Consider the following 18,202-nt stretch of genomic DNA (forward strand, 5'->3'; position numbering starts at 1 on the left):
ACTTGTTTTACTCATTTGTGGAGACACTCAATCAATGCACTCTTTTGTTGGCCATAATTATACTAAAATATGTCATTTTCTTTTTCAATTCAATGTACGTGTTGTGGGAGATCCAAACCCAAATATAAGATCGATAAATATGTCATTTTCTTTTTAAAGATGATAAGTATTAAGAAAATGAAGCAGGCTACAACAATCCTGAAATATTAAGAAAATGACTAGTATTATTAATTTGAAGACAATGGTTGCTTAATTCTAGGCTCAAAAATCTCTACAAAATCAGACAACTAGTGCTTATTCACTGAATCTGTTTTACTAAATTTATAAGCAAATTATATTTAAATAAATTAAGAAATAATAATCTTGCACACTTATAAATTTGATATTGATAAAATATAATCCACCTTTAAGTAAAAATGAGTCTATATCAAATGAAAAAGACCATTTCCAATGTAAGGTGTTTGGAAATGTGTTTAATGAGGTGGAAAGTGCTTGAAAGAGTGTATTGCATTTGGAGTAATAAAGTTGCTTTAATTATTATGACAATGTTGCCAATTTTTGGCACCCCTTTGACACTCTCGCTTTTTATTTTTTAATATAAAAAATGATTTAGTAGCCTACTATGTAAAATTTCATGACAATATTTATAATTAAAATAAATAATATATAAAATAATGATTTGTGGGATCATAGTAGCAACTTTTTGAGTTGCTTAATTAGCATTGAGGTTTTTTTTTTAAAGTTGCCAAAAGTGGTATGGATAAGAGAAAAAATAAAATAATATATTTTGAGATCATGGGTTAAGTTTTGGCAATTTTGAAAGGTGCTTACATTAGAGATGCTTTAACTAGGGTTAGGATTCCGTTGATGGAGCTATAAATAGATAAATACAAACACCCAATCTAATACATAGAAAAACTTTAATGATCTTATTAGATAGCGAGTTAAGTAGGCTCATCTTCATCTTCCCTACGGGGTTCCTCTCCTCATTTTCAATGGACGCTTTTAGTTTGTGGATCTACCATATCTTCTCCCAATTAATCTATTCATGACCGGTAATATGAAGACCGTGGTACCCGTTCTTTTGTTACAATAAACTCAACGAGTTTCTATGCTACAAGAGATAACCCTAATAACTCATATTTGTATTCGTTTATAGATCCAATATAAACCTTCATTGGATCAAAGTCATAGATCTCGTGGTCTGTCAATTTTGATCCATAATTATGAAGAAATACATAGTTTTTACATGTTATAATTAATGTATGTATTAGATTTGTGATTGTTGGGGCATGTGTACGTGTTTTTGGACTTTTTTTGGCGAAAAATTGCACTAAAATCACTTAGAACATTGTGTTTTGCGATTTAGGGATTTTGATTTGAAATAGTGTGAATTCCAATCCCAACAGAACGTCACTCTCAAACCCTAGTTTTGTTCGTCGTATGGACAAACATACCTCACCAACGTGACTGGAGACTCCACAAACTCCAATCCAAAAAAAGTTTGGAAAACAATCGACGGCGGAAAGACGACGCACAACCTTCACACGCTGCACACAGAGTGACGCATCACGCTGCGATTGGTCTATTGCGCAACACATGGAAAAAAGGCGACCAATGAGAGCGTCGTGTGACCACCTCGTTAGCGTGTGGGTGGTCTAGACGGTAGCGTTTGGCTTCTACTATAACAATCTGACAGTTGAGATCATTTTTTAAAGGTCTAATACATAAATAACCCTCTGAACTTGTCCAAATGTTGCAACTGCCCTCCTCCCTTCCCCCAACTTTCAATTGTAACAAGTTACCTCTCAAACTTGTCCAATTGTAAAACATAGTCCCAAATTGCTGACATGGATTGCAATTGAATAAACACGTGAAATACAAAAATTGCAACGCTGTGGAGTGTGATAATCATATCTTTGGACCCAAAAAATCAGTATTTAAGTAACCAAATCCCTAATTCTTCAACCTAACGGTAAAAAAATTCCCAAATAAAAAATCCTCTTTTTTGATTCATTTTTAGTGATTTCTTTTAGTTTCTCTTGATTTCGATTCATTAAATCAATAATTAATTAGGGTTTGGCTTAGGGATTAAGAGAAGAACATATAATTGAAGCAAACATAAGGGATTAAGAGGTTAGGGATTGAGGATTAGGGATTAGGGTTTTGGCTTTTCGATTGAGAAGAACAGAGAATTGAAGGGTCTCATCAGGGATTGGGGATTAGTGATTCACATAGACAAAGATGATTTTGGGGATTTCTTCTTCACCTGTAAAAGCCATTATTTTTACAGTTTTACAGCAATTTCCACGTGTATTGTCGGACTTTACAACCTAATCCATGTGGCAGTGCATGTTTATCAACTGCGTTTTCAGTCCGAAATTTTGGGTTATGTTTTACAATTGGATAGGTTTGAGGGATAAGTTGTTACAATTGAAAGTAGGGGGGAGAGACAGTTGCAATATTTGGACAACTTCTGTGGGTTATTTGTATATTAGGCTTTTTTTTAAACATTAAGTGTTTCAAAATAACCTAAAATACAAAAGTTGTGCATCTAGACTGATGAACTCGCTACAAGGCAAGATTAAATATTTTTTGTTCAATACGTTAAAGAAATCCATTCAAGCACAAGTACTTACGCACTTGTTAATTTCGTGCTGATTCAAAAGTCAACAATTATTATGAACGAGTCATAATTAGATTTGTTAAATAGTTAAGCACTTTATGAGTTACAACTCTCGTTGGCCTATCTTGCATGATATTCAGAAAACTTATGCTTGCATCTTGGTACAAACGAAAATTTATCGGATTTTCTATAGGTTTATATAATAAGGTCAATATGTTGACCTTGGTCAAGATAATTAGTTGGTAAAATTAAAAAAAAAAAAAAACTTTATTGGTTAGTTGGGTTGGTAAAGAATTTTGGTTTAGAAACTTTTTAGTTAGTTTCTTAAAATTGTTATTATTACTTACAAGTGTTTTTGACATGGTTTATTATTTATGGTTTATTATTTGTAATTTATTATTTAAGAATAATTATTTACATGACCTTTAATTCTATTCATTGGATATGGAATAATAAATTCATAGTCAGAACAAAACTTTAACAACATCCTTCCCTAGAACCATAATCTCAGTATCAATGGAGTAGGTTGGATCTAAATTGGCAGATGTTTGGAGGGTTGTGAGAATTCTTCCGCTCTAGTACTTCCATACAATAAAAAAAAGAAAACTACGAAGAGAAATAACATTTTGCTTAGAACCAATGGAGGCTCTAGATGCGTGAAGAAATGAGAAAGTGAAGAAAAAGAAAAATTATGGTCGAGGCTCTATTAGAGGTGAGAGGCTGCCACTAATTAGAAATGGTCGGCATTCGTGCTGATCCAAAATCGCGAGCTTTACTACCTATCATCACCTAGATTACAACGCTTGGGAAACGTGTCACACGTCTCATGAAAATTACCAACAATAGTAATGGTGCCTATAAAGGACTGCACGTCTATTCGGGGTGACGACGTCACGCGATACGACGTTCCATCCACTTCAAAAGATAATGGATCACGTGTGATGCATCATCTCCCTCATCGTTCCAAACGGAACGTTTGAAGGGTTAGATAACTATGGAATGCCGAACAATTCCTCAAATGACATGGCTCCAAAAAGCCTTTGACGACCCCTAAAGAGCTTCGAGAGTCAAAGGGGAACGTCTGATATCATGCGAATAATATCGATATACATGTGTCCCTATCTTAAACCAAGAATCAAAAGGAGCCATCAGATCGAATGAAATAGGAATAAAACCTCTCAAACACATGGACCAACGAATAGACATCAAAATTCTCTTCAAATGAAAATTCTTCTATCTAAGATTATAAGGAATTTCAAATTAGGTATAATGTAAACTAACTAAATACGCCAATTGCTAAATGACAGCTTTCCATGTGGGGTCCATATAGATAGAGTAGTCAATTATACAATTAAGATGCATACACACATTTATTGTTACTCTCCATTGTTGTTCGATATAGACAATTACTCTCAATTGTTGTTCTATATTTTACCTAACTTAGGTATCGGTGTTAGTTCGTCAGTTAACGATATAATGTTAATCATCTTTGTGTCTTATCAGAGATCCAAATTCCGACAAGAGTCTTATTTCACGCATTGAAGATCCAAATCCGACGAAAGAGTTAACTTCATCGATTTTATCATATTTTAAAGAGAGAAGAATGTGTTAACAAATTGAATGACGGAGTTTGAAAGTTTAGATATAGTTGAAGTAAAATAATTAGTAATTAATTCATGAGCTTTAGCATGTCCGCTTCTGCTATGGTATAAGAAGACTCATTTTAAATCTAAAATAGTGGTTAGATATAAATTTTGGTATCAAATTTTATCACTTGATTCTTCAATTTTGTTTTGAATTTTTATTTTTATTTTTTTGTATGAAATTATTTGTGAGTGCATATACTAGATGTTGAACTCAGATTGTTGAGGTGAAGGTAGTAACACTAATAATGAAGCAAGAAAGACATCTATACATATTCAAAAATATAGAGGAGAGGAGTTCCTTCAATTAGGAGCCCAACAACTCAAATACATGACAGTTCTAAGTGATTCTTCTGAGTGCTTCTTCTTCAACTTGTCATTTCTTCTCAGCTTCTTAGACACAGCAGCAGCAGCAGCAGGAGAAGAAACTGCAGAAGTGATTTTAGGGTGGGAATAAGATCTGACATAGTTGTTAGCATAGTGTTGAAGAGACCTAAGTGAATAATTCCATCTGCATAGACCTTGATCTTTTAATGCCTCAACTACTCCTATGCTTGCTGCAACCATCCAAGCTCTGCTTGTTGAACTCATCTTTCTACTTCTTCAAATATGCCTTCAGATTTTTAGTACTAGCTAGTGTAGGAAAAGAGAGAGAGAGAGAGAGAGATGTATCAGTAGTGGGTTGTAATTTTGTTTGAGTGATATTTGAGTTGAGAGTTGGGAACTTATATATAAGGTGTAGATGCTGACATTAATTAATGATAAAACAAAGATGGAATGGATTTTGGAGATTTTCTAATTGCCAATAGTTTAGAGAAGCAAATGGTTTTTTAACAGTGGTATTCACGAAACAAGCTCCAAATGTTATCATTGGATTTGGATGGATATGGATGGGGACAGACAGATACAGCACCCAGATATAATAGAGAGAAGTAAGAAATGGTGGGGTTGGCACATGCAATTTGTGTTTTCTTCTTATTCTATTGTTATCAATAAGCAAATGGTTTCCATTATCAAAAAAAAAAAAAAAAAGCAAATGGTTTCCAAGACTGTATGAGTATTCTCAATATTTTATCATGAATAATATAGCCAGTTTCGCTACCTTTTTTTAATATTATTTTAAAAGAGTAAAGGAAGCCCTTGAATGGGAAAATTTTAAAATACTTACAGAGTATAATGCTCTAAAAGAATACATAACTAAACGTTGATGTTAGCATTTTCCGGGGTATAATAACAAATATATTTATTTATTTTTTTAGGGTAAATTTCAAATAAAACCCCGTGGTTTTACTAATTTTCAGATAAAGGACTGTGGTTTACTTTTTGTCAAAACGAGGATTGAGGTTTCGCACTTTGATTAATGCTATTAAAACCATCTTTAACGACCTGAAAATGAAAATTTTCAAGAATTAAAATTGTTCAATGTCATATTTTTTATGGAACTACATTTTCGATTTTCGAAAATCATCTTTTTTAGAATTTTCTCTCTCTAAACATTAACTTTCTCTCTCTTTACCAAACATCATCTAAACAATCTCAAAATAAAAAAGTTGAAGAATTAAAGTTGTTTAGAATATTAGTAGTTCTTAAAATATGTCATTTTTGAAATTGTCAAAGGTGATTTTAATAGTATCAATCGAAAAAATTCTTAATGCTAAAATTGAAAACATCAATCCTCGTTTTGACAAAAAGTAAACCACAATATTTGAAAATTAGTGAAACCACCTAGGTTTTATTTGAAGTTTACCCTTTTTTTTTATAATCAAGAGAATGTGTATTTCATGAGCATTTTAAATTTTATAGTTCAATGGGATAGTCACAACACATCATTTGCTTGCATATCAGCATGACATATGCAATATTTATCTTAGCGCTGTTGAGAAAGCTCACAACTTTGTTTACAAAGCAGAGATTTACGACTGCCCATATCACTGTGATTTTGAGGTAGCAAGTTTAGACATGTAGCACATTTCATAAACCTACTAGCTAAACGTCAATATAAATAGAGTTGCCTAACATTATCCTTCAAAAAATTCATCATGATTCTGTCAATTGATTCTTTGTAGCTGTACACAAGGATATCAGTTTTGCCCCTCTGGAAATCAGAAAAAACTAACACCAAAATCTACGGTTAATCAGGAGGCAAATTACGGAGAATGGCAGACAAAAGGGATAGGGTAATCTCTCTCCCTCTCTGGCTTAACTAAGTCTAGATATATCAAAATCATCAGGAAATTTGAATGTATCAGCAGCTCCGAATTTCCTTCGTTCTTCTGAATCTTCGTCTTCTTCATCACAACTATTGGCATCATCATCATCATCATACCTAACAGGTGAAGCAGGATCATGTATACTTTTGGATCGGCATGAAGTGGTGGCAAGCATTGTCACTTGGTTATGATTAGAAATTTCCACTACAACTGTATCATCATCAACTGGAAGTGGTTGTTTCCATGGCTCTCCATCTATCCTCATGAATGTGTTCTCAGCTGCACCCTTACGGAACTCAAAACGAATTCTTCGTGCCTACATAAACAGAATGTGATAAAAATCAGCTTCTTTAGAAGAAAATGAGATAGCGTATATTAAAGTTAAATGAACTCAAAGCATTTATTCTCATCAGAAGATACATCTGTTGATTCTACCGTAAGTTTCATCAGTTTAATTTAAATTTGTTTATGAGTTTATACTTGAAGAGAAATATCATTTGAGTACATAAAATTGTTATATACCTGTGCAAGACGAGTCCCATGTCCATTTGGAGCAAGTAGAACAAGCCCATGCCAAGCATTTCTAAAACCCACGACCTCAATGAGACCATCATCAACATATGGAGGTGTCAAGTCCCTCTGTTCACAAGAATTTTTCAGTATTCCTTAGAATTTGTATTCATAAGAAATGCTATAAAGGTTATAGGAATATATATATATATATATATATATATATATATATATATAGAGAGAGAGAGAGAGAGAGGAACTAACATCCCGCAATTTCTTCCTGTTTGGATGTCCCCAAGGATTAAGTCCTCCAGAAAAACTGGGCAAATTAAGGCAAACGATAGACCTGATACTGTAACCAAAATAGAAGTACTTGTGATATAAGGCGTCAATCTTGAAAAAGACTATTCATGGTATATAACTGACAAGTTTCTTAATCAAAGTGTGTGCAACTGATTCCGTTATTTGAGAGGGGGAAGAATGTGAAGACAGTGCACGGTGCAAAGAATATATATGTCACCTGCTAGGTATGATAAGGTCCTCCCATTCACCTTTGGTTTTCATGACTTTAACCTTTGTCAGTTGTGCTATATTCCTGCATTAACATATATGCATTTCTCTCATAAGGCCACTTTTGAACACTTAAACCCCATAGACCTCAGATATATTTTGGCAAATAAAGCAAAGATATTAATGAAACACCCAATTCTTTCGATGACAATGTATAAAATTTTGTAACATGGAATAGTGGAGCAGTGGCACTCTTATACTTGATCTCCTTTCTCTAAAATATTGTTTAGCTAAGTTTGATAACCCTCCTCTGCTCCGCCACATGATGGATAGCTCTAAGAGCATCTCCAAAAGCCTCTTAGTTTGGTTCTTAAGTTAAAATTTGAGGGAGAATTAAAAATCAGCTCCAACAGCCTCTTAGTGGCTCCTCAAATCACTAAGAGCCTCTCCATCCTCTCTATTAATAGAGAGCCTATCTCCACCTCTTAGTGCCTCCTAACTTCATTTATTATTAATAATTTATTATTAAAGAGTCTCTCTCCTTTCACTATTGGTAAATATAACAATCATTAATAATTTTAATTATAAAATAATAAATAAGGAGCGAATATAAGGAGTATTGTTGGAGATGATATATCTTAGTCACTCTTAAATCACTAAGAGTCAATTATTTATATTATTTTTAGAGAGTGCACTAAGAGTCTCTTGGAGATGCTCTAATGTCATTATCTGCAGTTGTGAGTCTGAATTCACATCTAAGTGAAACTTTGAATGGTTCAGGTTAAGCTTATTTGATGGCCTCTTATGAATTACTACCTAATGCTTAAGGCAGTACACCAGAATGTAACAATGCAAACTAGTTGAGATTGATGCTATTCAATCACTGGCCACAGCAGCAAAGTGTAGTGGCTGCATCACATGATTCATTGAATTAACGATGAGAATGCTGCATAAAGAGGATAATTGAGAGAAAAGAACAAAGTTTCTTTAGGGAAACAATTTGTCTACATGTCAAAACGCGAACTTAAATATCACAGGAGAGAAAAGAACAAATCACATTATCCATGTAACCCAAACCATGTTTATAATGCAATAATAGACCTACAAGATGTTAAAGAAAGCTTAGAAAAAAAAAAAAAAAAACAAGAAAAAAAAAAGATGAGGAACTGTGAACTGACTCACAAAGTGTCATCAGACTGCCAAAAGCTCAGAAGATATGATGCATTGTACAACATCAAAGAACACAATCAAGAGTCACAAGAAATTGTTCCATAAATCAACATTATTATAGCAATCAAACTTATTACCAGATCAATAAAGCATTGCATCCGACATCTTAATCATGCAAATAACTCTCGTTCTACATTCACATAATGGAGTCACAAACTTCTTTCACAAGGTTCTAGATCTAATCTTAGAGCAACATGGAATATGCCAGTAACTTAAACAATAAATTGTCACTGTTGATCCTACAAGAAGGCAAAAAAAACACAATTTCTATTCTCAAAATTAACTTAAAGTGGCGAGTAGTTTCCAGACTCATGGCTGTATTGATGATGAAGTACCAAACTTCTTAGAAGCTGAAACCACTAACTTTAGTGAACACAGAGGAAAGGCAAGACTATCTCTATAATTGTAAAATAATATTTCAGCCACATAGAGAGAAGAGATACTCACTGTGAAGAGGGATGAAAAAGCGAGGCCGTAAACCATCCTTGAGTACATCCAAGCTTTAAATAAGCACTCTAGTCCACCCAAAATATAAATGAACAACAATGAGTAATTTGATATTGAAAGAAAAAGTGATTTTGAACAAGATAAGATATTAGTCGTAGTAAATGTTAAAATTAAGATTATTCTGATAATACAAAATCAAAACTGATAATGAATGGAAAATACGGCAGTATACGGATATATTTTTATATGCATTTATTATGTCAAAAAAGTTATATACTATCATGAAAAACTGACTAGTTCATTCCTGCATATATGTGGTTGGTTTCTTTCTTCCTTTTCCCAAATATTCAACTGGAAAATTTAGTGAATAACTAACACAAAACAAAATGAAACTGAAGATTGTGAATAGAAATTATCACTCGCTATAGATACTGCACTGAGAATTAATATCGCATTTGAACTATTTAAGTTCTAATTGTAGCTAACATACAGCAATTTCATCATGAGAATAAGCTACATTAATTCATGTGAAAGTAATACTTCCAAACATGTGTACTATCAATCAGGAAAGGTTCAACAAATCCAGTGCCTCGCCCCTCTCATCTGGCATCATTATGCAGTCAATAGAATATATGCTCTCAGTCTACATATAGCCTAGTTCTCTAGATTATTGCTTTGGCATCTATCATATTTACCAAGGAATAAACACTTGTTTATACTGAAAAGAAAATGTTAGTGCAATTTCAACTTATTTTCACGTTTAAGGAGTTATATAAATCTTGGTGAGTCCTGCAAAATTGGGAGTTATCTGTTTAAAATTATCCTTATCTCCTGTAAAATTCAAGGAGTAGCAACATAAAAAGAAAACAAACATAAGATCATCTTTCTATACAATGCATCATACTGAGAAGATACCTGATTAGTTAATTGGTTCTTAAATTTTTCAGGATGCAACTTCCTCTCGGAGTGAAACGCATATGATACTTGAGCATCCATTCCTGTATGACATAAAACATATAGATCCATTGAACTTCTCAATCAAAAATTTTAACTAAGGTATTTCCATGCTATCATATTAAAGAGAGCAGTACTAGACTAGATGCTATCTACACCACTCCCCCTCAAATAACATCTTTTGTTCATTTCATAAACATTCGCAGTTCTAAAATTAGCTGGATTTGCAAGAGCCAATTAGACTGGTATAAGGCTTGTCAAAGTATAGAATGAGCAATTACAATCATGTATTAAAAAGGGTATTAGCCTAGTATGACATAACTGAAATTGTATAAAGGCTTTGCTGCCTTTCATTTAGATGAAAAAATTCCTAATTTATATTTTATGTTGAGCTAATTCTTTATTTACTTCTCCTGCTATTTGATTTTCGTGTTGTTAGTTTTGAAATTTAGAATACAAATCCAGGATGAATGGGATATTTATCCTCTTATATATGTAGATGATAACTATCATGAACAAGCTTAAAATTCTTACCCATACTGAAGTAGTTCCAAAACCCTCCACGAAATGTATGGTAACCTTCCTGAGAATAGCCAAAAGAAATTCTGGGATAAGCAAATCAGCATCTCATGTAAGGCAAAACAAACATCACAAGAAAAACCAACCAATGGTAAAATGCCTGATCTCATGTGAAGAGAATACAAAAATCATAAAGGGATCAATCAAAATAGCAGAACTCCAAATGCGAAGCAAACAAACATAAAATCAAGCAATGGCAATGGACGACACAAATTCGCAGATTGACATTGTAACTAACTGATTATACCCATACTGAAGTAGTTCAAAAACCAAAACCACCGCTAAACGTGTGGTGAGCTTCTTGAGGAAAGGCAAAAGAAATTTCGGAACTAGCAAAGGAGCATCTCATGTAAAGCAAAACAAACATCATAAGCTAAACCAACCAACGTGACATGCCTGATCTCATGTGAAGAAAGTACAAAAAAAGAACATAAATAAAGGATCAATGAATCGGCGGAATTCCTAATGGGAAGCAAAACAAACACAAAAGAAAGAAACCGCAAGAAATAGAATACAAGTGCTCATATTGCCATTATAACTATCTCCAAATGTTAGTTGCAGGTTTAAAATGACACGTGGATTCAATGGACAATGCTTGGACACTGTCAAATTTCACTTAGGCTATTCAACGTTGGAGGGTAATAAGCATCAAGGATTAGTTTCACATGCTTCTGGAAGCAAAAATAGATTTTTGGCTTGAAATTAAGAACATGTGTACTCATATATCCATTCAAAGAGAAATAAAAATTCACCATATTTAATGAATCCGAAATAGGTACACGATGGAACGCATGCAGAGAATGCGGTAGTTCAAGTGGTGGAACAGGGTCAAAAGAACCTTCTTTCGGGCATTTCATCCTCATAATAATATGCCAGCTGATTAAAAGAAAAGAAGCATTTTCAGTCCACATGAAAACATAATAAAGGAGCTGGGGGGTATGGAAGAACAAAAAAATGCAACTCTCTTCAGGTGATGAATGAAAATCAAACAGCATAAATATCTCAGGGAATAAAAAGAAAACGAAAAGAAAAATATTGTTTTAATGTCATTCCCACACATAATTTATCATGTTTTTCCTGAGGACTTCTGAATCTCTTCCAGATTAGTTTACAACTATAAATACACACCGAACGAAACCATTCTCCAAAATATTTTGCCTCATCTTTATTTCTCTCCATCTTTTTGTTTTAAGTTAATCAACATTCAGGCCTGTCCAAAATTTCTACTAATTTTTCATTGTAGACCATGTTTTCTCTGATCAGGGTCACTTAACCAGAGTATATAATTATAATACAATTATGAATATTCAAATCTGATAGTGAGAAAAAAAAAACAAACAAAAAAAAGAGAGGAAACACAGGCAAAAAGATGCCACATTGACAGCCAAATATGCCTAGGAAAATCTTACTGAATGAGATTTTTCTTAATGCAACTAAACCAGTTTCCAATTGCTTTTCTGCAATCAACTTAAATATCTATAAATAGGTTTAAACCTCTCATGAAATGAGAAAGAAACTTTAGTAGTGATTTTCTTTAAAAATTAGATTTTCCCCAAACCAATTATTTTTTTTTTTACCAGCAATTGTCACCTACTACTGATGGCAGACACATGCAGAGTTCAATTTCTGTTTCTGCCTCATGATCTGGTTGTGTGCTTTCTTACCTGTCAATTTTCATTTCCTTTGCAGCCTTTACTTGTTCCAAGAATGACTCCACAGGCAAACGGTCTGTGCCTGGGTTCTTCTTTCCCTGTAAATCAACAAGACATATACAATGTTTCAGTTCAGAAATTAATCATGTTCTCCAGAGCTACCCTTGAAATCCAGACGTCATTAATTTTCAACAGTTGATTAAGCAAACATGTTTTACAACTTCTAAAGCCAAACTACAGATATAGATAGATATACATCAAATATAATATAGATATGCATATACTAGTGTTTTTGTGATATTATTAACTAAAGAATACTAATATGCAAAAGGATCTCCAACTATAATGAATGTGTGATCTCCGAATTACAGGGGAAACTACAACATAAGAGCACAAAATATTTGACCAAATTCATCATGAATGAGATATAGGATTAGATCAGTGCAGAACATAATCTTACCCAGCCAAATGAAAATGGAAGGTTATTTCCAGTTCCCAGTGGTACTGTAGCAATTGGTGGCGGTTGAGGTAGTTTGAGATCAGAAACCACACCAAGGAGCCAACCGGCTGTGCCATCTCCTCCGGCAACCTAATGAAGTAAGCATATATAAGAGCCAACCAAAACTTGGACAAAAACTGTAATACCAGACTGATAAGACCCAATTATCAGATAGACAAGAGCTAACATTAAATTGACCAGATAGCTAGTATACTCACAATAATCCTTAGTCGCTTCTCAATTTCAGTAGCCAATTCGTCACCATTGTTCTTTAGTGTCTGCAGAGTGGCATAAACTTGACGGAGGACCTTATCAGGAGCCTGTTCTGTTAAATCAATAACCTACAAACATGTACTGTTCGATAAGCAATTGAAAGCATAATAATCATGAATGACTACCAATACCACCCTGACTGTCACAATTATGTCCATTATTAGTAACTCGATGTGAGTGAAATAGATTCATTCACCTGATTCTTGTTAAGAAGAGTCCTGTATGTAACAAGAAGTTCGCCTCCTAGCTGGCCCCCACTTTTTGAGTTGATAAACACAATCACAGGACAGGAAGGAGCGTTAGAAGCATTCTCATCTTTTGATGATCCAGGTATAAGAACATAATCTGGAACGTAGAAATCCTTCAAAAAATTCTTAGAATTCACATCATCCGCTGCAGTTTCCTGACTGTACCATGAGAAAAGAAAGAACAAATAGATCGAAGTTAATGGAAGATCAGAGGAAAACAAATAAAAACTGCTAAATGTTCTCCATTAGTAGAAAACAGATAGAAGGATCATCAGAGGAAGCAATCGAAGTATCGAACCTCCTAGAAAACCTCCTAGAAATTGAGTTCTTAATGTCTCTCAATCTCGCAAACCGGGGAGAAGGAGGGGGAGAAATGTTTTCACGGAATTCCATTTTGCCCACGAAAATCAACTATGTACTAAGATTCCTTTGATCTGCCTCGATTTTCTCAACAATCAAACGGCGCAAAGAATAAGGCAATATTAAGAAGATACTTAGCCTGATGAGAGAGAGAAGAGAAAGAAGAATATAAATAAATATAAGATTCAAATTATAAATAAATACCAAGCAACGGAAAAGAAGGAAGGAGGGAGCAGTTGAAAATGTCGTAATTAAGCGATTCTTCTTCTTATCTGATCAAATACGTTTCTTCCAAAGCAGAACGCGCTTTTGTCGCAAATAGAAAGTTCAGAAAGCGAACGCGAAACAGAACGGAGAATGCAAATTAGCTGCTACTAATTGATTTGTGTTTGCGCAGTCATTTTTGTACCATTATCAACCGAATGCTTTGATTTGAATATTGTATTTTCCATTTGCCTTTCTAATTTGCGCCAAATGTACACATACGTGGGTATTTATTTATTGTAAGTGAGCTCATCATTTTATAGTGGGTTAGATAAAATGACGCTGTAAGATACGGAGTTGATTTCATCTTCTATGACGTGGCGATGAATTATTGGAAGTTTATTAAAAATAAAGTAAAGGCACCTGTATCTGATAACTAAATTGACGTTGTATTAGAAATTACTTAGAATCTTCCAATTGTGGAGGGAGGGAAGAAGGTTCAAATTAATTAGGGACAGTTTCTACTCAAACATTCCCTATTCTATTAACTGTATTAGCATATTTGCTACTCTTTTCATTCTCTTATATAAGTTATTATAGGATATTTTATCAAATTAAAAAATATATTGATTAACTAATAAAAATATTTTTAATGTTATTATTGGAGAATAAGCATTAAAATATTAAAAAAACATGTATACCAATGTAAAAAATTTAATATTTGGACAAAAAAAAAACTAAACTAAAAATTTTTAGAATCCTAGAATGATTTATATTTAGAGAAAAAATTAATTTGCTAAAATGACCTATATAAAAAATGGAGGGAGTATTTGTTATTTATTTATTTGTTACAACCAACCATTAGTGGTTATTAATAAATTTAGTTTGTTATTAAAATAAGTAACAATCATTTCTCTCTATATATTTAAGTACTTTTTAATTATTATATTTTTTATCCTATAAAAATTTAAAGTAACCTGCCACTGCAATGTAATGTTATCTTTCATTGTCATTTGTGTCTCGTTAGCACTAAAAATTTGTTACCACCGTTATAGATGCTCTTATCCTACAAAGAATTTGTGAAGATAGAGTTTTGATGTGGGTAAAAGGATGAATGGTGTGTTGAGATTCTTCCCTTGTTTTTGAGAAGGTTAGAGGAGGTTGATGAATTAATAAAATTTAAAATATTAAATTAATTTTGTTGAGAGTTTTTGTGAGTAAATAAAGGTTAAGGAGAGTTAGTATTAATTATGTAACGAATTAACCTTCATTTCTATCATTTTCCTTCCCTTTAATTATCTCTTTTAACTCTAACCTCCATTAACCTTTCAATTCCCAAACAAAAACCAGGAATCCTGCAAAATAAAAAGAGTAGAGGTTAGGCGAGAGTTGGGCGGTGATCGATACTTGCACTCCGATATTTAATTTAGAGGACTTATTTGAATATTTCAGCAAAGTTCTTGTATTAATATAAATGGGACAAATATAATTTAACCACATTTGATTTATTCTAGCAACAAAAAAAACTAATCAGATTAGATCTTGAAAACTGAACAATTAATTAATGTTACAAACCTGTCATGAAATTGGCAAAGTCCCGTGATGAGTGGGAACAAAAACCATGAGCATTTTATGGCTTTCTGCATAACTAACTACAAGCTCAGAAAGTTTCTGCCCATTGGTTACTAGCCAATGCAATTGTAGATGATATATTCACAATTTTAACTTGATAGTTATGAATGTTTATGATGTAGGACAGAATAATATCAATATTTTGGACCAATAGAAATCCATCTCTAGTTAATATTCACAGTAGGACAATGATACCTACCTAGAGTTTTGGACCAAGCTAAACTTGTTATCATTTGTTCTTTTTCTTTTATACAATAGTTTTGTACTAAACTTAAAGCTTTGAATAACAAATACAATCAACAACTTCATTTGCTTGAGATAAAAAAACAATGCAATAAGATCCATAGTACCAAACTATATTACGGTCTTCCACCTTGAGGCCTTCAATGGCGAGAGTTAACTCTCGGGTACTCGCTTGGTGCCTCTCATCTAGCTCTCGAAGCGCATCAGTCAACTGTTTTAGCACGCCTTCTATTGCTTCAAATTAGACCTGGCAATTATCGTGTTCGAGTCGTGTTCGTGTCGTGTCAATTCGGGTTCGTGTCACAAAAGAGTAAATCCAAACCCAACCCAAAAACTTTCGTGTCAAAGTCGTGTTAACCTGTTCGGGTTAGTGTCGATTTCGTGTCGTGTTTTCGGGTTACATGTAATTTTGTTATGCATATATATTAATAATAACTCTTAAAAATATAAAAAGATATGGTACTGTTTTTAAACGTTTTATATCATTTTTAGATTAGTATGTTAACAATAATTATCGAAAAGTTCGATAATATCATGTTAGAGGGTCATGTAATTTGTTTATAACAATTTAGGAAATTCAAATCAATATTTGCAATTAATAATTATAATTTTATTATCTTTATTAATAAAGTGACATAAAAACATGAGAGAATATAACAATAATTTTCAATATCCGTGTCAGTTTCGTGTTTTCGGGTTGACACGAAAATGACACGAAAATTAACGTGTCATTTCGTGTCGTGTCAACTTTCGTGTCGTGTCATAAAACCCTAAACACTAACACTAAAAAAGCATATCGTGTTCGTGTCGTGTCATCGGGTCGTGTGTCACTTTGCCGGGTCTACTTCAAATCTTTGCTTATTGGATCCCATGGCTTTGGATTGGATACGTGGTTGAACAATTTCCGAGAAGAAGTCTCCGAGAAGGAAAACGACTCGGTTCTGATACTAACTAATATGGATTAAATCGATATGAATGTTTTAATCTTAAACCAACAAAGAATACAATCTTCTCAAGCTAAAACTTGAAGGGTGAATAACCCAAATTGGATAAATCCAAGCTCTCAAAGGAGGCTAAAATGTTCAAAATATCAAAAGTTGTTCTTCAATACAAAATAAGGGACTTTTATACCCTCTCTAAAATAAAGGATAAAGACTAATAGACTCACACTAGGGTTACAAGCTAAGAAGTAACTCTAGGGGTAAGATAGGAACTAAAACAATAGATGGCAGTAAGGTAAATAATGTGTAATGGTAAAACAGTAATTTAATGAAGTTCAGCTCTTGTCCCCTCTACCAGAACTTGGCGGAGAAGTCTCCTCTCACAACCCACGCTCCGCGTGAGTCACCCCTTGAACTTGGTCCCCTAAAGAGTGGGTCCTCTCCTTCCCTTTTGAACAGTGATTCCACGCTCCGCGTGTTTTAACTCATGCCCCACGTGATTGGTTCCCTGAACTTGGTCATCCACAAATGGCTCTCTTATCCCCTTTCGAGCAATGAACCCACGCTCCACGTGAGTTGCCTCCTAGCCTTTCGGACTAGAGATGTCCTCATCGTTTAACATTTTATGAAACTTAGTAAAACTCATATGAACTGATGCAAAACTTTTCTATAAGACTAACACGATTTTTTTTATCAAGTTTCACTTGAGTTTCAACTAGTTTAACCTTTTTTTGCAAAACTCATGTGGATCTCAATGAATGTTCTATAGAACTCATGTCAAACTAGTCTTTAACATTAACACAAAGTTTTCATTATTTTCCACCTCATTTTCAACATGTTTCAAATGGGTTTCACATGAGTTTTAACTGATTTAGCCTTTTCTAAAACTCATGTGAAACAATTCTATAACACTACCTGTAACGACCCGGTCCAGAGTGGATGGCACCGGGCTAGAAGAACTGAGCAAGGAGCGGCCCTAAGGGATGTCGATGGGGGTAGGAATGAACTGAATCCCACATCAGAAATGGAGATGGAGTGACTGAGGCTTATTAGCAAAATGAGAATCCAATACATATAGACGCGTTTTAAAGTTGTGAGACCCAAGGTGTTGGATTTGGGCCAGAGTGGACAATAGCTACATGGTATTGGACCAAGATGTTACAATCAGTATCAAAGCTGACTTTCCACGTACGATGTGTGGTTCGGGGATGAACCAGACGGAAACTGGTGGGCCTGTAACGACCCAGTCCAGAGTGGGTGGCGCCTGGGTAGAAGACCTGAGCAAGGAGCGGCCTTAAGGGATGACGATGGGGGCAAAAATGAATTGAATCCCACATCGAAAATGGAAATGAAGTGATTGAGGCTTATTAGTAAGATGAGAATCCAATACATGTAGACGCGTTAAAGCCGTGAGGCCAAGGTATTGGATTTGGACCAGAAC

The 18,202-nt window shown here is 33.9% G+C and overlaps 1 protein-coding gene across 1 annotated transcript; it reads right to left on the reverse strand.

Annotated features, from left to right (window-relative positions):
• Window positions 1–6,293: 6,293 nt before the first annotated feature.
• On the reverse strand, window positions 6,294–14,174 carry LOC136218940 (diacylglycerol kinase 1-like). The gene is made up of 14 exons (XM_066006120.1): window positions 13,946–14,174; window positions 13,680–13,828; window positions 13,330–13,540; window positions 13,079–13,201; window positions 12,822–12,950; window positions 12,374–12,459; window positions 11,462–11,585; window positions 10,665–10,713; window positions 10,092–10,174; window positions 9,177–9,244; window positions 7,510–7,584; window positions 7,254–7,341; window positions 7,002–7,118; window positions 6,294–6,795 (listed from the first exon to the last, which is right to left on the reverse strand). Exons 2-14 carry the CDS (start codon window positions 13,772–13,774, stop codon window positions 6,469–6,471), a joined length of 1,575 nt encoding a protein of 524 aa, XP_065862192.1. The 5' UTR covers window positions 13,775–13,828; window positions 13,946–14,174; the 3' UTR covers window positions 6,294–6,468.
• Window positions 14,175–18,202: the final 4,028 nt, after the last annotated feature.

Source organism: Euphorbia lathyris, chromosome 2 (genome assembly GCF_963576675.1).
Source record: "Euphorbia lathyris chromosome 2, ddEupLath1.1, whole genome shotgun sequence".
Classification (NCBI taxonomy): Eukaryota; Viridiplantae; Streptophyta; class Magnoliopsida; order Malpighiales; family Euphorbiaceae; genus Euphorbia; species Euphorbia lathyris.

Coding starts and splice junctions, on each gene's coding strand:
- LOC136218940 (XM_066006120.1), bottom strand. CDS start 13,774: ATGGAATTCCGTGAAAACATTTCTCCCCCTCCTTCTCCCCGGTTTGCG. Junction 12,460..12,821: donor TTCCATTTTCATTTGGCTGG/GTAAGATTATGT, acceptor GTTGATTTACAG/GGAAAGAAGAACCCAGGCAC. Junction 7,342..7,509: donor GACCTTATCATACCTAGCAG/GTGACATATATA, acceptor TTTTGGTTACAG/TATCAGGTCTATCGTTTGCC.